A 26,783-nucleotide genomic window follows, 5' to 3' on the forward strand; every position below is an offset into this window, starting at 1 on the left:
AGCACTTTCACATAATAAAACACATCATTGATGCGTACATAAGTAGGTCATCGATTGTTGTCTGTTCGTTAAATTACGCAGATGGCTAGTATCATTATATATTGCTGACAGGACAATTACCATGGTCGATAGACCAGGCTTGTATAACGTATAAACATAGTTTATGGAAATGTGAGAATTTTCATGAATGGATTGGTCTATGAACATTTGTAAAAATTGTATATATTAAAGAGACAATTATGAAGAGACACTGAAATAAATGCGGATTTGCGGGTAATTGTGTAATTGTGTAATTCTTGCAAATTATGCATAAATTGATTTAAATATTGTATATGTATAAAAAAAAAATGTATAACTATACGTACAAAAAAAATTAATATATATGGTATCGCTTTTATTGCTACATTATGAATAAAGATAGGAGAAATAAAATTGAGAAAAAATAATCTTATCATAATTACAAATAATTAAGGATAATGTATTTAAAGATAACTTTCTAATTATACCAATTTTTTTTAAAGATAAATGCATTTTTAAACATTAAAAAAATATAGAAGATAAAAGAATAATTAAAGATATATATAGATAGATATATAGATAGATTCTTCGAAATTTACAAATATACATATATTATAAAAAAATTTTACAAAAATTATAAATATTATTATTTTCTTGCTGCTCTTTTTTCTAGCTTTATTTTCATTTTTTTTATTTTTGTTTTCAAATTTTTAATTTAAAAATAAAACTATTTATTATAATAAATAGATATTTACATTATTTTTCCTTATAAATATATAAAAAAAAAAAAGATATAATTTTTTTTATCTTTACTAAATAAGAACAAATTTGAAAATTATGAAATATAACCATCTAGAATATTAATATAAAATCAATAATATTAATGTATGACAACATATGAACTATTAAAATTATCATATATTCATATAAGTACATTTACAGAATTTTATTATTATCAAACATATTTTATTTTTAATTAGTCTTAATCTAAATGAAAATCTTTTCTATAATACCTCTTTTAAATGATAAAGACTTTTTCTTTTCTATAAAATCTTTTCTAAATGAGTATCTTTTTTCTAAGAATTTTATTTTTCTGATTGCAGATTTTATTATAAAATGGCTCCGACTATTTACTTGTCGGAGATACCTGTTGTAAGAACATCTACAATCCCATGTTCACGACGAAGACAAAGGATTCATAATGGAGCTGTTGCAAAACAACAAAGGCTAGAAATTAGACGATTAGAAACGAATGAGTCTTCACGCGATAATGGGTCTTTGATACCACCGGAAAATTCTCTTTGGGAACCAGAAAATTCCAATGACTCCTGTGATCCGACAATCGTCAGTTCTTCCTTTCCAAATGTTTCTGCTAGAGTTCCAGTGGACACAAAGGAACATTGGAAAGTGTTCCTAGCGAGACGAAAAGGTGTAGTTTTTAATATAATTAAGTGTGCGATTGATGAACAGAAACAAAACAAATTTTATTAAAAAAATGATTTTTTTTTAATAACTTTTTTATTGAGTTTATGTTTTGAATTTTTGTTAAAAGATCATTTTAAGTTATTTAAAAGAGGAGAATTTTTACTTAATTTTGAAATTTTTAATTCTATACAAATTATTTCTAATTATTCTTATTTATTAAAAAATATGTAAAATTATGTATGTAAATTATAAAAACTAATATAAATGCGAATTAAATCATTTTTAATTAATATTTGATAAATGAAATATAATAAATTATTAAAATTTAAAATACAAAATATTTCACAAGAAACTGTTGTTCGGAATAAAAATTTTGTTATCTCTAATTCGTTATTTTAATGAAATTTCAGTATTTATTTTAGAACGATATTCATCATTTATCTTTTTACATTATCATTATAATATAATTTACATCATTTCAATAGTTTTACAAAATTAATGGATTTTTATAAAATAAATATAATTTTGATTATTTAATTAAAACAATAATTTTAATTACAATTTTTATTTGACTTGAAATTTAAAATTTATTTAAAATTAGAATAATTATATAACAGATTATTCGATATCATCATCAGGTCTTCTAGATATTGTCGTACGTACTATGGCTCTGATACGACGAAACAACATTCTTCAAGAAAGAGTAAACGCTCTGCGCGCAGAGACTCGAGACTTTATTCATTCAGTATTGAACAATCCCGAAAACAAGTGTATACAACAGAGATTGGATATTATTGACTGCAAGGAAACGGATGTGACCTCGTCGACGGAGAAAACTATACCAAGACCATCGCTTCCGCCCACACCAAACTCGATAAATTCCTCATCAAACGACGTCACGTCAACCTGTAGTAACAACGAAAACGACTCTGAACAATCTGACATCGAATCGTAATGTTTGAGAATCATGCGCAAGAAAAAGAGGTAATTCGTAAATGAAATCGAAAAGAATAAAACGATTTGAGTCATTTGATCGTTTTAAGTAGAATGATGATGCGATCGATTCTTAGTTGAACGAAACAGAATAAGAATGCTATTGGAAAGAAGATTGGGATGATGCAGATGAAGTTTAATTGATAGATTTTTTAGAATGTATTGTCTTCATTAGTTCGTTATAGGGTTTATTAATGATATTGAAGTTTTAAATGAAATTTTCTGACTCTATCTGTAAGATAGTAAAATCAATAATATAATTTTTAAGTTTTTGATTTAAAATTTGTTCTTTAATATCATTAAAATTTCTTATGATATTTAAATTGATCGATATAATGTATTATCTTTTATTTATTTTTTTTTATCATTATTTTTAAAATTTTCGTATTTAAATAGTTTGTAAATTTCGTTTTATGAACTACTTCTATATAATATTTTAGTCGTGAAAAAATAATCCAAATAATAAAAAATGACAAAAAAGAAACCATTTTCTTATTAGAAAATATAAATAGGTAGATAGTAATAACGTCAAAAATAACGTAATTTTAATGTGGAGCAATCATATTTCATATAATATAAATTTTTAATAATAAATATCCAAATAAAATGTTATTTTTAATTTTATAAATACAATAAGTATTTAAAGATAAATCCAATTATAATCTTCATTAATTTTTAATAATGCACATCCCATTCATCAAAAATTTTACCGAAGAATAAAGACTACTTATATTACAAATTAAAATTTAGAAATAAATAAAACTCTTCAGTCTATAAATCATTTTATATAATCAAAGAAAGATAGAATTGTACTGTAATGTATAATATAAAGAACTCGAAATTACTCTATTAAATAAAGATTATCGAGTTCTCCAAAAGTATATCAATTTATTTTTTTCTTTGAGAAAATACATTTATAGTTCGTAAACTCTATATCGTTTAATCTTTACATAATAGTTGTAGAAAAACTTGCATTATCAATGAAAAACTTTCTATATATTTATTTTTAAAAAGTAAAAGATGTTTTAATTATTAAATATAAAATGGATCACATAAATGCAATATTTTTAATAATGATAGAAAAAAAATATTCACTATATTTTTAGTAAAAGAAATTTTAATCAAAGAAGTTTGCATGTCGATGAAGTAGCTATTCAGAAAAATTATAAAGTAAGTATAACGTTAGAAAATCAACGGTATAAAATAATTTGTAGTCATATAACATAGAATTATTACAATTATTTAAAATATTTAAATACTTATTAACACTGCTATAAGACTTTCAGAAATAAAATTGCAGGATTGCTTCACGCTCGAGTTTAGTATCGGAATTTTAGAAGCAAAGCTTATCTCTAAAAAGAAAAAAAAATTGCCTGCAAATTGGTGGCTGTGAAATTTGTATTTGACTTGTAACTCTGCCTCTTTCTCTCGTTTTGCGATATAAGAATTTCGCAATTAATTGAATTAATTTTAAACAAAATGGTGGCATTGTCTCAAGATGATCGAATGATTTTCGATTAACGAATATACTTCTATCAGCATCGCGTAGAATTAAATGATAAAAACTTTTCATTCTAAAATAATATAGATTTTTTAAAATATTTCATATTCGACATAATCTTAATACTTTATCAAAAGAATAAAGTATTTTCGGACTAAATGTATCGTAAAATAAACGTCCATTTTTAACTTATTTCAGTTAATATTATATAAATACATAATGTTCAAGAGATAGAAACTTATTATAATAAATATCATTTTATAAAAATTAATAATCAAAGAAACATAAATAATAAAATTGAAGAAAAATTTTCTTATCTCATATTTTGTTTACCTTAATAAAACAATAAGCACAATCTAAAGACAAATATACATTAATCTGCATGTTATATATTTTTACATAATCTCTTTCTAAATATAAAAAGAATTATAAAAACAACAAGAAATAAAAATGTAGCATTACTTTTTTAAAAGAGGTTCTGCAAATATAGTTTTCAATTAGTGAACCTCCTTATTTATCAATCGTGAGAGATATATATTTATATATATAATATATATAATACATATATAATATATATAATATTAAAAATTAGCTTATGAATGAAATAAAATATGTAAAATATATATATATACATATATATATATATACATATATATTTCATAAGAAGAACCAAATTTAAAAGCAATGCTAATTCTGTTAATGTGAAAAAGAAATTGTGATCGTGTATTCATATTTCAAGAATATAATTTACAAAATTTCATATGAATTATATATATAATAATCATATTATACATTATGATAAATTCTTTCAACTCGAAATTTTTTTTTAGCATCTATATATTATCATAAATATTTCATTATAGATATGTTTTAAGTTGTCCGTTTCCATTAAAATTTACTAATTAGTATTATTAAAGTAATGACAGTAAGTTAATGACAATTAAATGTTAATTCGCAAGATATATTGCAACAATCGCATATTATTATTATCTTTGCACTTAGTGATTATAAAATTTTAGATTATCGGAATATATTTCATAAAAAATTCTACTTAATTATTTATAAACAATGTATGTACAAAAATATTAAAAAAATAATTAAAAATAATTATTAAAAAAAAATTTCATTTGTCACAATAATTTCCTTTAATATTTTTAAAATATAAAAATACATTGTTGCAATCTTTTAAATTTATGTTATTTTTGTTATTTTCATGGCTTTAAAAAATTCTTTAATTTATATATATTTACTTTTAGGATAAAGTAGAAACAAAAAAACACATATATTAATAGTAGAATGAACCCCAGAAATGACTGTATCAAAAGTTCTTAATTAAGCTTCTTCGTTTTTTCTCTTAGCAGAATATATAATTTTGTTATTTTTATTATCATTTAAACAATTAAACGCGTTTGCCAAGAATTAAACGTAACAATTTATCGATTTGAAATATCGATAAAAAAATGATTTTTAATGAATCTCAAAATGAAATAGACTTAAATATTTGATTCGACTTTGATACTTGCAATGAATAGTAGAAATGGGATTTATAATTGCTTATAATGTTAAAAAAATATTTTTTGCAATCCTGCGAAGAAATTGGTTTCGGTTTATAAAGAGCAATTCGAACAAATATAAACAAATTATTATATTTTTTTTGCGTATTATTATATTTTTTTCGCTGTTTACAATATGTGATATATATTATATATATATATTAATCCTTTCATTTCCAAATTTTTTGTATTTAATTTTTATTTCTAATAAACATTATTATTTAATATAAATAAATAAATGTTTCATATGAAATATTAAATATTTTAAATATTAAAAATTAGCTTATGAATGAAATAAAATATGTATTTTTTTATATGCAATTTTATAATTAACTTCTACTGAAATATTTTTAATAATTAAATATGATCACATAAAACTTATATAGGAAAGAAAGGGTTAATGCGCATGATAAGTTTCTGAATTTATATATAATATATTATATATAATATTATATATATATTATATATAAATTTATATGAAATTAATAAAAATTATATGGAATTAATTTGAAAATTATAAAAAATATACTAGTAATATCGAAAGTCGAAATATTGATTGAATTTTGAATTATTCTTTATAAAATGCATGATTCTTTAAAATTTATAGTATTAAAAAAAATATAAAAGAAATTTCAACAATAAGAATTCATAAATTTTGTAGAAAAATAATAAATATATATTGATTTCAATTTTTTAATAACTTATTGTTTTAAAATTTAAATTTAAACAATCAACAAAAATTACTGTAAAATTTGTATTCATTTGAATGTTTAAATACTTAAACACTTTAACTTTATTCTAATATTCGAATTATTTAATATTTCAATTATTTTTGCAATAAAAAAAAGAATGATCTAATTCTTTTTATTTAAACTGATTATATTTAGATAAATCGGTTAATTATAAAATTTGTGCCTAAAAAGTATAGGAATCATACACTTTTCCGATTGCTAAAGCAATATACATACATAATTGTAATTTATTCTACTTAAGTATTATTCGAATTGTTACAATTAGATCAGCAATGAATGAAATTTCGTGCAGCGTTCTTGCGAAACATTTGATAAAATTGTATATCTTTATAAAAATAAATTATATCTCGTAAAATAATCTATATTTTAAATTAATGTCATGAACAATAGAATAATAGTAAATTAATTATTTGCAACAGAGGCATAGTATTAAACGTTCGATCAAACAACAAGAAAACTGCTCAACATGTTACTAACATTTGGAAATTATTTGATCAACGTTTTATGTTATGTAATTACAAATAACAAATAAAAAAACAATTTCTTAATTACCAAATACATATTATTTGCAAAATATAAAGATGCATATAGTGAAATTTTATTTGTTCGCATGCCTCTGTTTTTATATTGCATATCAAATTCTTTTGTTTTAATGTAACAAAGTAATACGTAGCATTAAGAATCAACCAAATCACATATTAACAATTAGCGAGATATGTAAAAATAGTGAATAATGATAATTAATTAGATTATTTAGATATTTTTGTTTTTTGTAATGATATGTATAAAACATTTAAAAAAAAAAGAAACTAAAATCTGATTTTATTAATAAATTAGAAATATACATTAAAATGATCTCAACTTTTAAAAATTTCTAGTAAATTATTTTTTCAAATATATTCCATAAAAATTTTGAATCCTGTAATTATGTTCGATTATATATATATATTTTTAATAAATATAATAATGAAATAAATAAATTATTTCATAGAGAATAAATTCTTATTATTTGATCAAATAATAAAAATATCAATGAAATTATAAAAAAAATATAATAAAATTTATCGATATTATATATTTCATTTTAAAAATTAAAAATTGCTTATCTTTCTCAAAGTATTTGATATGAAAAATTATAATGCAATTAATATTATTTATTTATTTATTTATTTAAATTGAATTAAATACATTATATTTATTATCTTTGTAATATTATTTTTGTTTTTTTGTGTAGTGCAAAAATAAATAATGATTTGAATAGAGAAAAATATTTCATTAGTTATTAATTGCAAATATAGAATTTCTGTTCCATATTTACAATAATTTCATAAAAAGTTATTAACATGATATACATATATTCAGTAAATACTATTCAATAAAACTATTATTCAAATAAATGTTAAAAAATTAATTTAAGAAATAAAATTTTTATATATTATATAATACATTATAAACTTGTAAAGAATTAAAAAATTGCAGATTTGTAATTATAACAATTATATGTGCACTATCCCAATATAATATTTACAAAAATGTTCTATTGAATGTATTATAAATATTGATTAATGAGCTTCTGGTGATTGTGATAAAAGAACTATAAGAACCCAAAATTGAAGTAATGCCTGTAAAGAATATTAATTTCATTTTTTTTTTTTTTTTGTATATTGGAACTAATGATTCTAAATCTATATACTATACTTACCATATAAATTAATACCAAAATCCTTGCAAGAGGATATCTTCTTAAAAATACTCCTGTGCGAATACTAATAGCATCTAATAAAGAATAAGCTCTTTTTACTCTTCTAGTAACTCCAGTATCAAATGGAGTTTCTATTAGAAATGTCGGTACTTGAGCTTTAGCATCATCTGTATCGTTTATACTATTGTAAGGAACATTACGACGACTATTCCTAAATTCATGCTATAAAGAAAATATTTTATTATACATATAAAATCGTTAATATTGTAATATTTCACAGAATAATATTTTCATATTTGATACTATTTATTCCATTTAGGAAATAAATTATTTTTAATTAACATACTTCTATTTTTTCTAATTGTAGCCTTAAAGCATTTCTTTCTGTTGTTAAACTTTCTAATGCTTGTTGCTTTGAAACTAATGTTTGTGTAAGAGATGCCAATCTCGATTCTATTTCGCCATTTGGTGTTGAAGCTGCAGATAATTGCATTCTAAGTCGAGCAATTTCAGAATCGCTTTTCTGTATTTGTGTAGTATAATTATTACGTTGTCGAATTAATTCATCTTTTAATGATCTTATTTCCTAAAATAATGATTATTATTAATTAATCTCATTACATACAACATATGTAAAACGTACAAATAAAATATTAATATACATCTGAATGTAATCTTGCATCTTCTTCTGCATCCAATCTTCTACGTCTTTCTGTAGCAAGAATTTCTTGAGCTTGTACATTTGCCTCAGTAGATTTTTGTCTCATTTTTTCCAATTTTACATCAGCATTCATTAATTCTTCACGTACTATTCTTAATTGTTCAGAAATTTGTTGATTTTCTTCTCTAAGTATATCGCGTTCTTGTCTATTATTCAATAATATATATTAAAATAAAATTAATTAAATATTTATTTTTTCTAAATTCATATTCACCTTAATTGATTTAGTTCTATAATAGTTGTATCATCCATTTCTGTAGACTCATTGCATCTTAAATCTGCTATCAATTTTTCTTTTTCTTGTAATGTCTTTAAGGCTCTAGCTTTATGTTGTTCTAGATCAGATCTAGCAGAATTTAATTCTGATCTACTTCTTTCTAAAGCAAATTGTAATTCTATTACTTGTTTAGATAATTGTACTTTCTCTGTGTATAGAGATTGCAATTTTTCATTCAAGACTGTGATTTCTTTTTGATGGTCTGTTTCTTGTTTTCCAAGTAATTCATTTCTTTCTTCTAAATTTCTTTCTACTTCTTTTAGATATTTTCTTATGTATTTGTTGTGAGATGAATTCATTAATTTATTTATTTCCATATTTTCTTGTTTTACATCACATTTATATCCTTGTTGTATAGTATCAGTTTTTTTTTTAATAATATCATGTCCTAAAATAAATTTGAAAATTAATTATTTGATTAAATTTTTAAATTAACATAAATTTAAAATATATATTTAAAATATATATTATTTAAAATAATACCAGAAATTTGATTTTCTATTATTTCATCATTTAATGTATCTATTACTTCGGTTGTACAAAAATTATTGTTTACATTTACAATATCATAATTAAGATTATCTGTTACATCTACAGAAGTATGCATAAAACTGGGACTGGAGCAACCACTATGAATTGATAAATCTGATACAGAATCTGTTGTATCTGTTGGATGTTCAACCATAAGTGATGAAGGTGTTGGTGGTGATATTGAAACTTCTGCTATATTTTTTTTTGGACTTGAATTTGCTGTATTTAAAAAAGTAAGAAGCTCTTCATCTCTAGACATAATAGAATTTGTTGTCAATGAAGAAAGATTTGATGTTGAACGAACATAAGAAAAATTCTTTGGTGATTCTGTAGTAGATTTCAAAATCATATCATCTTGTCTGTTAACACTGAAATATCAAATTAATTGTTCTGCTTTAATAATAATTTAATAAATATTAATATACATTAATATACAAATAAAGATTGATAAAAAACAATAATATTTAAATTAAAGAAAAAATTAATCTATTCTTTAAAAAAATAATATGTATAATTGATAATAGATAATATTTATAATATAACAAAATAAAATATTAATGACATTTAATAATCAATTTTTTTTACCATGACTCAGAAGGAATCCATGTAACATGTGTCAATTGAGACTGTGGTAATTCATATTTGTCTTTATTTAAAACTGCAGCGGTATTTTTATCTATTTTATTTAATAAATTTTCAGCTTTATCAGCAAGACCTGACAACCATGCCATTTTTATATAAAAATAAAAATAAATCCTTGTTATAATTTTGATGACGTTTAACACTTCACAAAATTCATGTTCTCATCTATAATAACTTAACCTAAAATAACAGAATATATCTATCTATCTATATCTATATATATCAAAATTATTTAAAAATTTCCTTTTATCTTAAATTTAATTATTAAGAAATATGATAATGATTTAGTAAATATTAATTATTAATAAATTTTTGTAAATAAATGTAATTTAATGTAATTTATTCATACATTTATCATGAATAAAAAAATGATATAAAAAAAATTTTATTTTTGATATATTATTTTTATTTATATAAATATACTATCAATAATTCAATATAGTTATGTCTTATATGTGCTTAAATTATACTATATGATTTTATATAAAATTCAAATTTTTAATCATGTTCCATATTTAAAATATGACAATTATTAATTATTTGTATTAATATATATTTAATTAATATACAATGCTTTATAAAATTGCTTTATAAAATTAATTTATATAATAACAAAATTAAATTGAATTAAATCAAAATATCAAAATATAATTATCATAATATAATTAATTAATATATAGATTTTTTTATTAAAGAAACAAAAGATATTAACATATAATTTAATATTATTTTTTTATATTTATTCATTGAAATATTATATTATATTTATAAATACTCTGATAAATAATGATTTAATTTTAAAATATTACATTGTTTTTTTCTTATGTAATATTTTCATATTTTTTAAAATATACTAGCCCAGGTATTACTAATAATATTTTTATTTTATTTTGTTCTGCATAAAACTTCAAGCTTTTGAAAGACCTTCAAGATCTTTAATACATTGTAGAAGATTAGCTTTTTCTTGTTCAGGTGTGATAGATGCTAATACACTATTTATAATCCACTGCATCATATGTTTTTGAGAAATTCTACGATTTATAATATCTATTTGAGCATGATAATCAAGAATTTTTTTAACCTACAAAGAAGATATATAAATAAGCATAAATTTAAATATATGTAACGAATATAAATATATTTTGTATAAGAATATAATTCCATTCATCTTTTAAATCAATATTTAAAAAAAAGAAGCTTCTTACTTGTGAATGAATAGTTGCCAAATTTTCTCTATAACTTGCTTCCAATTGCATCCAAATATTTTGCTTCTTTACATCATAAAGCATTAATTGTCCATCAAGGCGCCACTTTTCTTTTTCCAACTCATCAATCTGTTTCTGAATTTCTTCTATATCTTCATTTTTCTGATTATTAAGTTCTTCTTCTTCTTTATCAACTGCTTTATCTATAAATGCTCCAATTTTCGCTCCAAATTTGTATTGGATATATATAATGATTGAAAGCAAAGAAAGTCCATTATAAAATTCATGTTCCATAATATACCATTCCTTGGATAATAAATATGTTGAAAAAGTTGTTAAAAATATATATGGACCTAAATACAAAAATAAAAAAATCATATATTATCTTAAACCAAAATATTAAATAAATATTTTATAAATTATCAATTTACCTGTAACTCCAGTTTTAGGATAGAAAAATTTAAACCATTCTTCTGGAATAAATCCTAATCTAACTGGAGGTGCATCTATGGGTCGCTTTAAACGTGGTCCATTAGATGATGCTATTGCAGTTGTTTGAATTCCACAAGCTAAAGTCTTTACTTGTGAAGGAACTATAAAATAAATTATAAAATAAAAAAATATAAAAGTTAAAAAACATTTTTTATTTATTATTTAAAACTAAATATTAACTATACTAGAAAAATCATTTATAAATTCATTATTTTGTCAAATATGAATTTTTTTTTAATTTTAATCCAATTTTTTTTTATCCAACATATTTTTACTATATTTAAGCATATTATATAAAATATAATCATAATAATCAAATTTGTAAATTTAAAAGTAAAATATAACAGAAATGATATAGTATTACATAATGGCAATAATAGATATAAATTTTATAATAATAGAAACATTATATTAAGTTGGTATATTATTAATATTGTTTTTAATTTTTTACAATGTAATAGTTTTAATTCATTTTAATAAAAATTTTATCTTACTATTGCGAAAAGTTAATCTCGACAGCATTTTGTCCACTGCAACAGCTTACAAACCAGTTTGGACAATAAAGTCTATGAAGTTAGTTACACACTAATTCTTAAGCACTTTATAGAGATAAAATAAATAGCACTAGATAGTAAAGTAATACGTAATATAGTTCTCATTAATTTAGTTAAGAATTTAGTAAAATATTTATAAAAGAGTAATATTAATATTTTATCTTACAATATTATGTATTTATTATATTATATAATAAATAATTATATAATATAATAAATATACAATATTGTATATTATAATATAATTATAAAATATTATATATTATATATATTATATTTATATATATTATATTTATTATAATTATATATATATTATATATTTAATATATATAATATATATTATAATATATAATTATTTATAAAATTATTTATAATATAATAAATTCATCACTTATGTGTTTTTCTAAAATATGATTTCACTTTTTCTTAAAAATAATTTAAAAAATAATTTAAAAATTAATTTAAAAATAATTAATTAAAAAATTTTAAAAATTGCCATCTGAAAGGAATATAAATCTAAGATAAATCTTATATTTGCTAGATCCAATAATCTTAAAGATAAAAATATATATATCATTATATGTTAATGTAAATGTAAAAAAAAATATTTCTTTTATTTTTGTGCCAATTTAAATATTAACTTTTCAGCTCTATATTATACTTTATAATACTTATAATATTTATGATAGGCAATTATAATACAATACATGATATATTATATTTAGAATAAATTTAATTTTGTTATTAAATTATTTATGTCATGTTGACAATGAATTTTTTAAATAAATTAACGTAGGAAATGATAATATATTCTGTTATAATCAACTTTGATTTTCCTAGATTTTAATTATGTAGTTTTGATTTCAATGGATTATGATGTAGTAATTCTTTAAATCATATGTATATTTATGTATATTATATGTATGTTTACATATATTTATATATTTATTATATATATATATATTTTTGATAATTTTTCAATGATTTTTAATTGACATAATATTGTTACGGAGCACGATTAATTTATATATTCTAACATTGTATATATATTCAAGAAATATACATAAATATAAAATATAATTAGTAATTATTTTTTTACTTTCAGCTTTGATTTGAAATTTTTTCATTAACATGTTTTTAAATACGATTCGCTATTGTTTAAAAAATATAAAAACACGTAAGAATTAAATCTTAAAATTAAAGTTCCATAAAAAACTGATTTTTAATTTAGTTATCTATAATAAAATAAAAAAATAATAAAAAATATCATATAATCAAAAATATTAAAATACGTATAATTTTTTCAGAAACACAATATATTTATAAAATGAATTATTCTAATATTAAAAATTTTGATAAATATAAAACTTTAACAATATCTGTACCAAAAGAATTTGTTTTTATGATACAGTTAAATAGATCTGAAAAACTTAATGCATTAAATGATGTTATGTGGAAGTATGTATTTGCATTAAATTTTAATTTAAATTTATTATATTTGAAATTTAATATTATTAAATTTTTAATTTAATGATTATACAGAGAATTTAAAATTTGTTTTAATGAATTAGCTACAGAATCGGAATGTAGAGTAATAATTCTGTCAGGTATTGGTAAAGCATTTTGTGCAGGTATATTATATTTTATTTTATAAATATTATATATAATAAAAAAAAATTAAATATTATTTATATTATTATTAAAATTTTATAGGTATTGATGTGCAAAATATAATGAAACTTGGTCAAGATTTAACAAAACATGAAGATATTGCACGAAAATGCAAGATTTTACGATTAAAGATAAAAGAATATCAAGAGAGTTTTGATGCAATAGAAAAAGTTGTATATTACAATTTTTTTAAATATAATACTATTTACTATATTATTTAAATTAAGATTTAATTATTCTGTATATTTATTATTATTTTAGTTTTTTTTTCAAAATTACTTTTTAGTGTCCAAAACCAGTAATTGCAGCTGTACATGGTGCATGTATTGGAGCTGGTATAGATATGATATCTGCAGCAGATATACGTTATTGTTCTTCAGATGCATGGTTTCAAATAAAAGAAGTTGATTTTGGTATGGCTGCTGATGTTGGTACATTGCAAAGATTTTCCAAAATTATAGGTTCTGACAGTTTAATAAGAGAACTTGTATATACTGCAAGAAAATTTTCAGCTATTGAAGCTGCACAACAAGGTTTTGTGAGTTGTTTATTTGATAATCAAGAAAGGTAAAAAATATATTTTTTTTGTAAATAATAAAAAAAGAATTTTTATTTTTGTAATTTTTCTATTTTTAAGAATTATTGAATTAAAAACATACCTTTAATTTTTTAGTTTATTAAATGGTTCAATAAAGCTTGCAGAAAAAATAGCAAGTAAAAGTCCAGTTGCAATACAGGGTTCAAAATTAAGTTTAATTTATTCAAGAGATCATACTGTTCAAGAAGGTTTGGACCATATTGTAAGTTTTAATATTTTTCCACCTATAAAAAATTTAATAATTTTTTATACACATATTTATATATCTTTTTTAAATTATATTTTAATAGGCCATGTATAATCAGAGTATGCTTCTAAGTGAAGATTTTATAAATGCAGCTATGTCACAAGCCACCAAAAGTGATCCTCCAATATTTTCTAAATTGTAACATTGAAATTTTATGATATATATATATAATTTGATATATATATATTTATAATATGAAATTATATGAATTTATATTTTATATATATAATAATAATATTATTCTTTTAGAAAAAAATTAAGAAATATTTTATAATTTACTTTTATAATTATTTTAATACTAACATATTTTTTGTTGATTATATATTTTTTTAAATAAATTGTATATTAAAAAAATGACTGTTAAGTCAATAAAAGATTCTCCAATCTATGTTTTTTAGGCATAGTTTCTAATTTAACAGCATCCATTATATTATTAATGAAATATATTGATCTCATCAGATAAATTGCATATTAAAAATTATTGATAAGTAAGTAAAAGACTATCCAATTTAGGTTTTTTAGGCATAGCTTCTAATCTAGCAGCCTCCATTACATCAACAATGGAATATACATTCAATGGTTCAGGTATTTTTACCTATAAGCAATGTATAAAAATATTCTATAGATTTCAATTTAATTTTAATTATATTATTAATTATTGTGATAATTATTTTATAATAAAATATGCTTATAAAATATATTTGCATAAAAACCATAAAATATATTATAATATATTATCTATTATATATACTAAATATAAAACTATATACTAATATAAAATATCAATACATACAAGTAATAAATTAATATAATGTTCATAATTAATTTGTTTTGTTTCGGGATCACATGCAATAGCCATCATGTTATTTATTTCTTCTATTGAAAATGGTTCTCCAATTTCCATCATTATTTTTTCTAAGTCTTCACGCATAATGTAACCTCGATGTTCAGGATCTAATAAATGGAATGCTTTTAATAAATCTTCTGGTTCTGCTGGTTTATATCTATATTAAAATGAAAAATTAAAAACAAATTCAAAATAAATACTCAAAAATGTAAATATCATAACTTATATCCTTTAATAAAATTCAAATTTACAAAAAGCTTACTTGTATTCACCAATAGCTTTGGACATATATTCTAAAAACTTTTTTAATGGTATACGATTAGTTACTACATCTTCCACTTGAACTTGTATTTCTTGTAATTCTGCTTCTGTGACAACACATCCTAATGTTCTAATAATAATTCCCAAATCTTTAACATCTATTTCATCACTTTTTGTAGTATCAAATATATCAAATACTTCACAAATTCTTTTTTCCAATATTGTTAGTTCTACTATTGGTGCTGCATGTAAAAAAAAAAGCTTTCTAACATAAAAATATATAAAAAATATATAATATAAAATCATAAAAATAGAGTATAAATTAACTTAAATAATATAATTAAATAATAATTGAATAATATAATATTACACTGTGCCATTTATTGTATGATATGATATAAATTATCAAACAATATATTGTATTAACAGTTGTAAAATATCATGTCAATGTAGTATTTGCTTTGTAGTATTTAAAATTGTTTAATCAATATATTGATAGAAAGTATATTGATTAAATTGAAAAGTGTTCTTATAGCAAAATTTCTGATTTAAAGTTATTTATTATATGTATATAATATTTTGTTATACTTATAATAATAATATAATACTTATAATATTTTGTTGATTTATTTGAATTTGTTGATATTTAAATGACTTATTACCTATTACTTCAGTCTTCGTTAATCGTCTTAAAGCGATGCTTTGCTTAATAGATAATCGACTTATCGATTTGTCTATTTTATCCATTTTCTCCATTTTTAATTGTGTACTTTAAAGTTTAGTTTAAAATCGTAATAACTTATAGAATGAATATAAAAAAAATATTAGATATTTTAATCTTTATAAAAATTTATTGTTTAATTAATATATTTTTGTGACAAAAAATAACTCATGAATTTAGCAATTTAAAAAATCACTATATTCTTGATCTGTACAAAATTCATTTTAATATGATATACATACATATTTAAAATTTCAGCTATGTTTACAATAAACTTAAATTTCTAAAAATGTAGGTTTTATAAAAAATATAAATACAATTATAATTATTATTATTTTAAATAGAAAAATATTCCCTTGATAAATACTTCATTAGATAGAAGAATCTTTAAAATGGAGTATAGGTTTGAAATAATAAAAAGATATTTTTTTTAAAAATGAGCTGTTTGTCTATCTATCTCCGTCAGATCTTCTATTATTTCTTGTACACGTGTACCGATTTTTTTTGCTACATCTATTTTTTCATTGTTAGGTAAATATAGATAACGCCAAACTAAGTCACCATCAATTATACCTCTTGCAGGATTACCCTGAGTTCGAATGTGACTTTTATAAGTACTAAAAAAAAAAAATTATTACATTAAATATTTGTTATTTAAATTTTTACAAATAATTTCTTTATATAATATATTCTTTATATAAGCATATTACCGATATGCTTTGGGATTTAAACCAGCAATATGACAAATGTGTGTTACTAAGACATTTTGTAACATAAGTAATCTTCGGTATGTTTTTTCCGGTACAGGTAAAATGTAACCAAGATTGCCATCGAGCGATGCTATTATATGCATATTATAAAAAGTATCATAATTTTAAATTATAATAATATATTAAATATAATAAATTAAATAAGAAATTTTTTTATATACAATCATATTTAAATTGAACTCACCATACATTGTAACATGTCTTTTATCTGCATCAGAAAAATGCTTTTTATCATTCGCTGGATCCGAAATTCTACATCTTATACGGAAAAATGTATTTACTTTTTGACCAAGATGGAAATCGGCTTTCCTAATTAATTTTTGTCCTCCGAGACTTTCTCGTGATTCTGGTTGATACATAAATAAAGCTATATTACTTTCACCATCAGCAACAAGAAATCCTAAATTAGTATTGTCAATTAAATATTCAATAGTATAAACTTCAGCTGGTCTAAAATCCTATAAAAATTTTTTTTTAAATTTATTTTTTGTAAAAATAAAAGATAAAAAAAAAAATTTTTACTTACTCTACTAACAAGAGATAATGTTCTATATTCCTCTTGAAATCTTAATAAACTAATAGATTTATATACATCAGCTATTAAAATTAAGCTTTTAATACTTAACATTTGATGGATATAAATTTGTGTATCTATGAAAGCAACTCCAACAAGATCATTATCTTTCAATTGCCAAATATAAATTTTTTGACCAACTGCTGAGACTAAAAAGCCAGATACTTGTGTAATTGCAGTTATGGGACCTTTTTGTTCTTTTGCATAAATTTGTTTAAATCTATTTTTTGTTAATGGTTGACCAGGTTCAGGTACAACTTCAATTATATCAAATATGAGTATCTATAAAATAAATTTTCAAATAAAATTAAATTTAATATAAAAAATTTAGAAATCAATTAGTGTAAATCACATTTTTTAAAAATCATTTATATTGTTCAAGAATCTCTTTATTATTTAAATAATTTTTTTTAATAAATTAATTAAGTTAATATTTCATTAATTTAATAATGACTTAATTGATTTGTCAACTGAACGTTTTAAGCAATAAAGAAATCTTTGAATAATTAAATCATTTTCAGAAAATGATTTACACTTTAGATTGGTTTCTAAATTCTTCATATATATATTTGCAGTTAATATATAAAAATAAAATTTACCCTTCCTCTGCTTGTAATATCTTCTCCATAATTATAATTTGTACCTAATACTATATAACCCTTTAAACCAGATCGTGTACCTTCATAAGCTAAAGAAACATTTTTTAAACAAGTAACATGTTCCCATTGATCAAGTTCAATTTTAGTATTAGGAATTGTTTCCCATGAAACAGGTGAAAACAATACTATTGAAAATTGTTCTTGTGAAGGATAAATAAATCTATCAGGTCGTTCTTCTTCTGTAAACTCCTAAAATATAATGAAAATATTATCTATCTAATAGTTTTAATTGTTATATTTATATTTATACCTTATCTTCACCATTAAATCTGTAATAACTTTTAAGTGGTTCAGCTATACTCGTTATGACACAATAAGTTTTACTTTCAAGATGATATGTAACAAAATGTGGTGTACATCGTAATGGTACTTTCCTAACAGGCCATGGAGCATCATATGATAAATGAGTTGGCAAAACACATATTCTTAATTCTTCCTAAAATTGAAATATAAAAAAATATAATTACATTTTAACTTAATCTATATACAAAAATAAATATAACGATAATAATTGCAATAATAAAAAATATTAATAAAAATAAAATATTAATATGATTAATGATACCTTTCTATTAAAATACAGAAAACCTTGTGGACAATTTATGTTATTAAAAGGTGCAAATGAGGTAACTGGGCCATCAATACCCATTGGATGTGTACGTAATTCGCCACGTCCTGTGAGAAATATCCAATGCGGATAATCACTACAAATAAATACACCATTGTATCCAGCGATATTACTAAAATAGCGCATCATACAATGTCGAGTATCATTCATTGCAGGCATATCTTCATCCCTTGGTCTTGGTCTAGGAAATAAATTGATAATTAAGAATCATGAAAATGAATATATATTATAATTTAAAAAAAATATATATACCTTAAGTGTCCTGGTATTATACCATGATCTAACTTTTTAAATCTTAATTTTAAATGACCTTTTGGATATCTATATGCTTGATAAATTTGAAGTTCAGAATCAAGTCGTACTAATAACATTGGCCTATTTCCATGATGACCTAATGCTACCATTAAAATTTCACGCACCTAATAATATATTTTTTAATAAATATAAAATAAAAAAAATATTAAATTTAACTTTACAATACCAACACTAATTTAATTAACTATTTATGATACCTGCATTTCAGGATTAGGAATTTCATTAACAGACGTTGTTTGTAATGTTGTAGATTCCATGCTATCATGCAATACATATTGTCCGTATCCAAAATTACGAATAAGATAGGATAAGCGTAAATCAGGAAGAGAATAAATTTCCAGAGTTCCACTATCTCTATATACTAGTAACCAATATGTTGGTTTTATTTCTTGTAAATGTTTTTGCCACCTAGCAAAAATATTCAAATGTTATATTTTAAATATTCAATTAAATTAATTAATTAAATCGTTAAATATACCAAGGTGTTTTTTTAAATATTCCTTCAGATGATTTAGTATGTGATGGTGTAGGCATTTGAAAAGCTGGTGCATCACCATACAATAGATCATCTTCATTATCAATATTACCAACAATAGGTGGTTCTTCTATATTATGTTCTTCTTCAGGTACTTCATCTTCTACATTTTCAGGCAATTGTGTTGTAAATATTCCACTAACATCCCTATAAGCACATAGTGCTTCTATTTGAGGTCGCTATAATTCAATTAAAGTAAAAAAATTAATTAAATTAAAATATGGATTATCAATTGGAAATATAGAAATATATATAAGATATTATATATAAGAATTATAGATATATCATAAAAAAATTACAAATAATAAATTAGCTGTTTGAGCATGCAATCTTGCCGTTCCACGTCCTTCTCTAAGAGTTAATAACATAACTTGACCATCTTCAGAAAGTAATGTCACATAAGGATCTGCACAACTTGCATGGACAATTGGACATCCAAGATCAATTGGCATATGTTGAATCTATTTATAATATAAATATTCATATTTAGATTTTTATTTGAATATTATCACAACAATATTTTATTCACCTGTTCAATTCCTTGTAGAAGACGTACACCCATTTGAGTAACTTGAACTATATATCTATTTGCACCAAGATTTCCAGCAAATATTGTACTTCCCTGTGTACTGAATCCACTTTGATCTACTTCATTAATTTCCTGGCCAGTTTGTAATATCTAAATATATTTTAATATTAAATAATATGTTTAATAATATATACAATAATATATACAATAATTAAAGATAAAAATATAATTATATAAATGTATAATACCATTGTTGAATCTTCTTGACTTAGAATTAAAAAAGCATGACTTCCTTCTGCTTCAGGTCTTATTTGTTCATCATTATTTAATGTACCAATAACAGTCCACATATCTTCACATCCTGGTAATTCAAATGTAGTCACAACCTATTTTGAAATTAAACAATATCTTTACATATATATATATATATATATTTTGAAATTAAACAATATCTTTACATATATATATATATATATATAAAATTGTATATTTATAACTTACATGTTTTATAAAATATTCACCAAAAATAATTTATGATTATTAATTATAATTACAATAGATAAAATCATTAGTCAGTGTTCATTAGCATCTTTTAATATGATATTTACATTTTTATTATAATTCATAATATAGAATACATCTTAAATTTAGATTTATTGTACTTACTTGTGGTCGAATAGAATGTTGAAGAACACAAAGTGCTCCATTTTTACCATAACCAGAAGTCGTAACAAGTTCAACATCAGGATCTTGATTATGTGAAAATTCTTCTGATAAAAAAGCTGGTTCACCCATTGATATATTGCCACAAGGACCAATATTTAATAAACTATCACATACCTATAAAATTTATATATTAGTATTATATATAATAAATATTTTGTTTTTTTAAATTATTTATTATAAATTATTTATTATAAAAAATAGAAATATACCTCAAATATATATGATGTAATCTGAATAGAAGTATGTGTTTCACTTCCGTACACTTCTAATTCTTCTGGATCTTTTATATCTAATACATCAGATGCCATCCAATCTCCTATAAAATCTTGTTTTATTTTTTTTGCTGGAGTTTCTTCAGTTTCATTTTCTTCAAGTATTATTTCATTCTCATTTGTATTTTGTAAATTTTCTGGCTCTTTTTCAGTAAATCTTAATAATAAGGAATTACCAAGTCGTGATCCCAAAAACAAATAATTATCTTCACACATGCATACCTATAAATTTTTGTATTATTCTATATAATAAAAAATATTTAATTTATAAATAAATTAAATTATTACACTCACACAAGACGTTAATACACTTGCTGCAGCTTTGTCAAAATGAAAACCTCTTACTGAACGCATACTATCTGCGAATAGAGATAATACATATAATTCTCCACTTTTTAATGAAATAACTAATCGATCTGAAGATATAAATGCAACTTGTGAACCTTCCAAACTTATTTTTACCCCTTCTTGTGGTTCTATAATTATAAGAAGTTATTAAAAAATTTAATATATATTAAATATATGAATATTTGAAAATTCATTAAATGAATCATATTTAATACAAACTTAATGGAAAATTTGTACTTGTTTCTGCTAAACTATTTAGGGATACTCCATATGGTGGTATACTTTGATTTAAATAAATAAGAGAATTAACTGCCATAATTAAGGTACCACCAAGTGGTTTTTTCACTGGTACTGCTTGATAACAATCAAATGGTAAATTTGATACAGACCAAATTATAGGATGTACTCTTTGTTGAATATTTAATGATATTGCAACCATAGCACAAGTATCTTGTCTAACTGCAATGCGGCTAAAATTTTATATATATATATATATATCATATTTACTATTTTATAAGAAATCAATAAAAATTAAATCAAATAAATTTGATTTAATTTATATATTTAAAAACTTACCCAGAAAATGTTCTTACTGGTTCATATAATATTAATAATGTTGGTTCATAATAACCATGTAAAAATTGCAAATCTATTATATTATCCATTTTTTCTTCTAAACATTTTAATACAATCATATATGATGATAATATAGGAGTTTTATTAGATGATGCTTTTGAATTATCTAACAAATCTCCATCATCAAGACTTGGATCCTTTTTAAAAGGTAATACAACTAATTTTCTACCATATATTAACATTACTGCACATCTACCTTCAGGATCTACTCTAACTATAGGAATATGATGATGATTTGTCCATCCATCCTAAAAATAATAAAAATTGTATAATATTTTAGATCATTTTTAATTTTTATTTTATTATTAATTAATATTTTGTTTTTGTTAATTTAAAAGATATATATTTAAAATTTTTATCAATATTTTAAAATTAATTACTCGTATTTCTTCTTCTTCAAAATAATGTAAAGATACTGTTCTAAGATCATGTGTATCTTGATCATATTCTACAACAGATAATTTTGCATCACGAAAACTTAATAAAAGAGAATCTCTTTGTGATCCAACAAGAGTTACAGCTTGCATTGACATGACATTTCCATGTAAAGTATATTGAGATAAACATTCTAATTTCATTTTCGGTGGACGTGATTCTAAAAAAAATGAGATATTGATTTTTTTTAACTTTGTCACTTGTTTTCTTTTTATGCTATTAATAATTAATAGAAAGTACCTGTATATTTCTCTTTTTTTGTTATATCCACGTCTGGAATTAAACGAAATACTCTGATAATATTTGCGCCAGCTACTACAAGACATTTTTCTGAACGATTAAAAAAATAACATGTTATTGCATGTTCTACACCTGTAGCTGGATGAGTACTTTTACAAATTGAATACATTTTGTATTTACAATATTACAAAATCATTTTATATTTTGTAAGGATTAAGCTATACACAATACACTGCTTGCTATATTGTCATATGAAGTATGTTAGATGTTATTTAAAATTCTTTACAACATTAAAATAAAAAATACACTAGTTTCGATTTTTAAGTTTTAAACCAAATGTATTATGTAAATTATTTTTAAATATATAATTGAAATTTCGATTTAATACAGATCTAATACAGATCGTTCATCTATTCAAATTAATCAAAATAAATAAATCAAATAACATAATAAATGTAATTTCAGTAATTATCAAAATGTCTGAAGATATATGAAGATCGATTTATACAAATTTTCTTGATATTTATGAACGCCATCTTTTCATAAAAATGAATTGTATTTATAAATTTTTATTTCAGAACTAATTTATTTTATTATTTTATTATTAATATTTATATTTGAAATAATTCTATAAATAAATTAATATGCGAAAAAATAATTCATATTTCATATTTTGAAATTTTGATCATATGATTTTGATCTAATTTTTCTAAATTTTGGTCATATGATTTTGTTTACATCTAGTAACTGATCTCAGTGAATAATATGTATAATTGTGAATGCGATTACTTATTGTAACCAATAAAATTAAAGGAAAATAAAATGTATTTGTATATCTTCTATATCTTGTATAGATTATGATATAATACACTTGTGCTAAGTGCCGCGCTTACTTACGTTTAATTGAAGAGAAAACAAAGAGAATGTGGATGTTAATTTTATAATTATTTTATATAGTTATAGTTATAGTTATTCGCAATGTAATATTTATATAAAGTATAATATTATTCATGTGATTTGTTTTCTGTATGTAAAGGTTAAATATAAAAAAAATAAAATATTTTATATTGATTATAATAAATTGAAAAATTTTTAAATATTACTTGATGCTACATATAATTCCTTATTAAATATAAAAAATAATGTCAAATACAATAAGTGGAAAAAATTTGTTAAGACCTACTGGATTACAATGTAAAAATCTTCAAGAATATTTAAAATCACGTCCATCAGAAGTATTAAACAAATTATATCATAATCCTCCAATTTGTTTGGCTGTTTTTCGTGAATTGCCAGTAATAGCAAAACATTATGTTATGAGATTATTATTTGTTGAACAACCTGTTCCTCAAGCAGTCATTGCTTCTTGGTGTTCCAAGCTTCATTTTGAAGAACATCAAAAAGTAGTTCTAATACTTAATGAACTGAATGTGTGGAATGAAGCATCAATACCAGGTGGACTTCCTGGATGGATTCTAAATACAACATTCAAGAAAAACTTAAAAATTGTTCTTTTGGGTGGTGGAAAACCATGGACAATGTCAAACCAATTAGAAACTGATAGCAAACCTAGAGATGTTGCATTTTTAGATTCATATGCACTAGAAAGGTGGGAATGTGTGTTACATTATATGGTTGGTTCACAGCAACAAGAAGGTAATTTGATTGAAATTAATAACGATGAACATATTTAACATAAGAAAAAATATAGTTTTTTTAAAATTTTATGAAATAATATTATTTTATGTTTTATCTGATATTATATTAGGTATATCTGCTGATGCTGTTAGAATTCTTTTACATGCTGGATTAATGAAGCGAGATGAAGCTGATGGAAGCCCAGTTATTACACAAGCAGGTTTTCAATTTTTATTATTGGAAACTGCATCACAGGTATTTAAAGATAATTATTAAATTTAATGCAATTAATAAAATGATTTTAAGTAATAAAAATATAATTTCATAAATATAAATTTTGTGATATGTTTATTGTTTTAAATGTGTTTTAGGTGTGGTATTTTATTTTACAATATTTAGATACAATAGAAGCAAGAGGACTTGATTTGGTTGAATGTCTTACTTTTTTATTCCAATTAAATTTTTCAACACTTGGTAAAGATTATAGTACTGAAGGAATGTCTGAAGGTTTATTAACATTTTTGCAACATTTAAGAGAATTTGGTCTTGTTTATCAACGGAAACGAAAAGCAGGAAGGTAAAATATATTTTTTTATTAAAATTAAAATTAATTTTTATTTAAAATAAATAATGTAAATAAAGTCATATTAAATAATGAATATCCTTAGATTTTATCCTACAAGATTAGCATTAAATATTGCAACTGGACAAAACAAACCATTATCTAGAGATCCAGAGAAAGAAGGTTATATTGTTGTTGAAACAAATTACAGAGTATATGCTTATACAAATTCAAATTTACAAGTTGCTTTACTTGGTTTATTTTGTGAAATGTTATATAGGTATATTTAAAAAAATTAAATATTTTACATTGAATGATATTTTGTATAAAATATAATAGTTATAATTAATAAAAATATAATTAAAATATTTTGTTTATAGATTTCCAAATTTAGTTGTATCAATATTAACAAGAGATTCTGTTCGTCAAGCCTTAAAAAGTGGAATTACTGCTACACAAATTGTTGGGTATATAAAAAAATTATATTTATATATAAATATATATAAAATATATTAAGATATGCTAAAATTATAATAAAATATAGTATATTAAGATATTACAAAAAACACTTAATTTGAATTTTGCTATATTAACAGTTATTTACAGCAACATGCTCACAGTAAAATGATAGAGGCAGGTCCACCAATTTTACCTCCTACTATAGTAGATCAAATTAAACTGTGGGAAAATGAAAGGAATAGATTTATATTTAGTGAAGGAGTTTTGTACAGTCAATTTCTTTCTCAAACTGATTTTGAAGTACTTAGAGATCATGCTCTCTCTACTGGAGTATTAATTTGGCAAAGTGAAAGGTCTATTTTTAATATTTTTATATTTATCTTAGAGTTAAATAAACAAATACTTATAACATAAAATTTTATGTTTTTATAGAAAACGGACAATGGTAGTTACAAAAGCAGGACATGATGATGTAAAAAAATTTTGGAAACGATATTCTAAAGGTTCCAGTTAATATAGTAAGAATAACATTAGAAAGCAATTACATTTGTTCATAAATAACAAATTTATAGTAAAATTTCATCTTGAATTATAATGTATTTTTCTAATTTTAATACTTGTAAGATAAATGATTTATTAAATATTATACATCAAAAAGTATAAAATAAAATATAAATTTGAATATCATAAATTAAAAAATAAATTAAAACTGTAAGTATAATTAATAATTTAAGATAAATAATAAA

General features: G+C 21.5%; 7 protein-coding genes across 15 annotated transcripts in view; 3 read left to right on the plus strand and 4 right to left on the minus strand.

Moving 5' to 3' along the window:
* LOC122712738 overlaps positions 1–9,676 on the plus strand; it is a 29,561-nt gene extending 19,885 nt beyond the window's left edge. For 2 of the 3 annotated variants that reach the window (XM_043932585.1, XM_043932586.1), the window contains 2 exons: positions 1,122–1,447; positions 2,082–2,737. In XM_043932585.1, the coding sequence (XP_043788520.1) occupies positions 1,135–1,447; positions 2,082–2,398 (630 nt within the window). In that variant the 5' untranslated portion in view covers positions 1,122–1,134 and the 3' untranslated portion in view covers positions 2,399–2,737. Of the gene's footprint in view, positions 1–1,121; positions 1,448–2,081; positions 2,738–9,539 lie in introns of those variants that run through there. The other variant, XM_043932584.1, reaches the window with a different exon arrangement.
* LOC122712737 (golgin-84) lies at positions 7,724–10,345 on the minus strand. The gene is made up of 7 exons (XM_043932583.1): positions 10,059–10,345; positions 9,426–9,841; positions 8,880–9,330; positions 8,607–8,811; positions 8,291–8,530; positions 7,945–8,166; positions 7,724–7,864 (listed from the first exon to the last, which is right to left on the minus strand). Exons 1-7 carry the CDS (start codon positions 10,202–10,204, stop codon positions 7,805–7,807), a joined length of 1,740 nt encoding a protein of 579 aa, XP_043788518.1. The 5' UTR covers positions 10,205–10,345; the 3' UTR covers positions 7,724–7,804.
* Positions 10,346–10,980: 635 nt separating this feature from the next.
* On the minus strand, positions 10,981–12,435 carry LOC122712747 (ATP synthase subunit b, mitochondrial). The gene is made up of 4 exons (XM_043932600.1): positions 12,307–12,435; positions 11,752–11,913; positions 11,321–11,673; positions 10,981–11,196 (listed from the first exon to the last, which is right to left on the minus strand). The coding sequence occupies exons 1-4, from the start codon at positions 12,332–12,334 to the stop codon at positions 11,023–11,025; spliced, it is 717 nt and encodes a 238-aa protein (XP_043788535.1). The 5' UTR covers positions 12,335–12,435; the 3' UTR covers positions 10,981–11,022.
* A 57-nt stretch (positions 12,436–12,492) lies between these two features.
* On the plus strand, positions 12,493–15,128 carry LOC122712743 (delta(3,5)-Delta(2,4)-dienoyl-CoA isomerase, mitochondrial). 4 transcript variants are annotated; one of them, XM_043932592.1, is made up of 7 exons: positions 12,493–12,509; positions 13,674–13,824; positions 13,909–13,997; positions 14,080–14,210; positions 14,324–14,604; positions 14,711–14,837; positions 14,926–15,128. In XM_043932592.1, exons 2-7 carry the CDS (start codon positions 13,694–13,696, stop codon positions 15,022–15,024), a joined length of 858 nt encoding a protein of 285 aa, XP_043788527.1. In that variant the 5' UTR covers positions 12,493–12,509; positions 13,674–13,693; the 3' UTR covers positions 15,025–15,128. The 4 variants fall into 4 exon arrangements, with proteins under 4 accessions (XP_043788527.1, XP_043788525.1, XP_043788526.1 ...); XM_043932590.1 differs by lacking the exon at positions 12,493–12,509 and adding an exon at positions 13,498–13,543 and having other exon boundaries at positions 14,080–14,207; XM_043932591.1 differs by lacking the exon at positions 12,493–12,509 and adding an exon at positions 13,515–13,543.
* LOC122712744 (dynein regulatory complex protein 8-like) lies at positions 14,804–16,791 on the minus strand. Of its 2 annotated transcripts, none has more exons than XM_043932596.1 (4): positions 16,653–16,791; positions 15,992–16,232; positions 15,676–15,886; positions 14,804–14,859 (listed from the first exon to the last, which is right to left on the minus strand). In XM_043932596.1, the coding sequence occupies exons 1-4, from the start codon at positions 16,744–16,746 to the stop codon at positions 14,845–14,847; spliced, it is 561 nt and encodes a 186-aa protein (XP_043788531.1). In that variant the 5' UTR covers positions 16,747–16,791; the 3' UTR covers positions 14,804–14,844. The 2 variants fall into 2 exon arrangements, with proteins under 2 accessions (XP_043788531.1, XP_043788530.1); XM_043932595.1 differs by lacking the exon at positions 14,804–14,859 and adding an exon at positions 15,284–15,477.
* A 167-nt stretch (positions 16,792–16,958) lies between these two features.
* Positions 16,959–23,573, minus strand: LOC122712739 (cleavage and polyadenylation specificity factor subunit 1). 2 transcript variants are annotated; one of them, XM_043932587.1, is made up of 20 exons: positions 23,379–23,573; positions 23,084–23,298; positions 22,644–22,951; positions 22,287–22,537; positions 22,014–22,195; positions 21,657–21,941; positions 21,388–21,561; positions 20,970–21,107; positions 20,722–20,871; positions 20,492–20,653; positions 20,136–20,371; positions 19,855–20,065; positions 19,595–19,761; positions 19,280–19,523; positions 18,965–19,150; positions 18,655–18,903; positions 18,008–18,337; positions 17,666–17,939; positions 17,422–17,551; positions 16,959–17,328 (listed from the first exon to the last, which is right to left on the minus strand). In XM_043932587.1, exons 1-20 carry the CDS (start codon positions 23,545–23,547, stop codon positions 17,142–17,144), a joined length of 4,248 nt encoding a protein of 1,415 aa, XP_043788522.1. In that variant the 5' UTR covers positions 23,548–23,573; the 3' UTR covers positions 16,959–17,141. The 2 variants fall into 2 exon arrangements, 1 of the variants encoding a protein (XP_043788522.1); XR_006346410.1 differs by lacking the exon at positions 16,959–17,328 and having other exon boundaries at positions 17,666–17,827.
* Positions 23,574–24,244: 671 nt separating this feature from the next.
* LOC122712748 (general transcription factor IIH subunit 4) lies at positions 24,245–26,699 on the plus strand. Of its 2 annotated transcripts, XM_043932601.1 has the most exons (7): positions 24,245–25,034; positions 25,147–25,271; positions 25,388–25,593; positions 25,685–25,858; positions 25,959–26,045; positions 26,175–26,390; positions 26,470–26,699. In XM_043932601.1, the coding sequence occupies exons 1-7, from the start codon at positions 24,521–24,523 to the stop codon at positions 26,549–26,551; spliced, it is 1,404 nt and encodes a 467-aa protein (XP_043788536.1). In that variant the 5' UTR covers positions 24,245–24,520; the 3' UTR covers positions 26,552–26,699. The 2 variants fall into 2 exon arrangements, with proteins under 2 accessions (XP_043788536.1, XP_043788537.1); XM_043932602.1 differs by lacking the exon at positions 26,470–26,699 and having other exon boundaries at positions 26,185–26,344.
* The last annotated feature ends 84 nt before the right edge of the window (positions 26,700–26,783 follow it).

Source organism: Apis laboriosa, unplaced genomic scaffold (assembly GCF_014066325.1).
Source record: "Apis laboriosa isolate Shangri-la unplaced genomic scaffold, ASM1406632v1 scaffold20_cov151, whole genome shotgun sequence".
NCBI lineage: Eukaryota > Metazoa > Arthropoda > Insecta > Hymenoptera > Apidae > Apis > Apis laboriosa.

Excerpts from the sequence above, each read along its gene's own strand:
- LOC122712737 (XM_043932583.1), bottom strand. The coding sequence starts at position 10,204 with ATGGCATGGTTGTCAGGTCTTGCTGATAAAGCTGAAAATTTATTAAAT. Across the intron at positions 8,812-8,879 it reads ATAGAACTAAATCAATTAAG|ACAAGAACGCGATATACTTA; the intron begins GTGAATATGAAT and ends ATTGAATAATAG. Across the intron at positions 8,531-8,606 it reads ATGCAAGATTACATTCAGAT|GAAATAAGATCATTAAAAGA; the intron begins GTATATTAATAT and ends TCATTATTTTAG.
- LOC122712747 (XM_043932600.1), bottom strand. The coding sequence starts at position 12,334 with ATGCTGTCGAGATTAACTTTTCGCAATA. Across the intron at positions 11,674-11,751 it reads TCCTAAAACTGGAGTTACAG|GTCCATATATATTTTTAACA; the intron begins GTAAATTGATAA and ends TTTTGTATTTAG. Across the intron at positions 11,197-11,320 it reads TGGCAACTATTCATTCACAA|GTTAAAAAAATTCTTGATTA; the intron begins GTAAGAAGCTTC and ends TCTTCTTTGTAG.
- LOC122712743 (XM_043932590.1), top strand. The coding sequence starts at position 13,498 with ATGTTTTTAAATACGATTCGCTATTGTTTAAAAAATATAAAAACAC. Across the intron at positions 14,208-14,323 it reads GTTTTGATGCAATAGAAAAA|TGTCCAAAACCAGTAATTGC; the intron begins GTTGTATATTAC and ends ATTACTTTTTAG. Across the intron at positions 14,605-14,710 it reads TTATTTGATAATCAAGAAAG|TTTATTAAATGGTTCAATAA; the intron begins GTAAAAAATATA and ends TTAATTTTTTAG.
- LOC122712744 (XM_043932595.1), bottom strand. The coding sequence starts at position 16,746 with ATGGAGAAAATGGATAAAATAGACAAATCGATAAGTCGATTATCTATT. Across the intron at positions 15,887-15,991 it reads AAAGCTATTGGTGAATACAA|ATATAAACCAGCAGAACCAG; the intron begins GTAAGCTTTTTG and ends ATTTTAATATAG. Across the intron at positions 15,478-15,675 it reads ATTATATTAATTTATTACTT|GTAAAAATACCTGAACCATT; the intron begins GTATGTATTGAT and ends CATTGCTTATAG.
- LOC122712739 (XM_043932587.1), bottom strand. The coding sequence starts at position 23,547 with ATGTATTCAATTTGTAAAAGTACTCATCCAGCTACAGGTGTAGAACAT. Across the intron at positions 22,538-22,643 it reads CCAGTAAGAACATTTTCTGG|CCGCATTGCAGTTAGACAAG; the intron begins GTAAGTTTTTAA and ends ATAAAATTTTAG. Across the intron at positions 22,196-22,286 it reads AAGTACAAATTTTCCATTAA|AACCACAAGAAGGGGTAAAA; the intron begins GTTTGTATTAAA and ends TTATAATTATAG.
- LOC122712748 (XM_043932601.1), top strand. The coding sequence starts at position 24,521 with ATGTCAAATACAATAAGTGGAAAAAATTTGTTAAGACCTACTGGATTA. Across the intron at positions 25,272-25,387 it reads TATTGGAAACTGCATCACAG|GTGTGGTATTTTATTTTACA; the intron begins GTATTTAAAGAT and ends AATGTGTTTTAG. Across the intron at positions 26,391-26,469 it reads TTAATTTGGCAAAGTGAAAG|AAAACGGACAATGGTAGTTA; the intron begins GTCTATTTTTAA and ends ATGTTTTTATAG.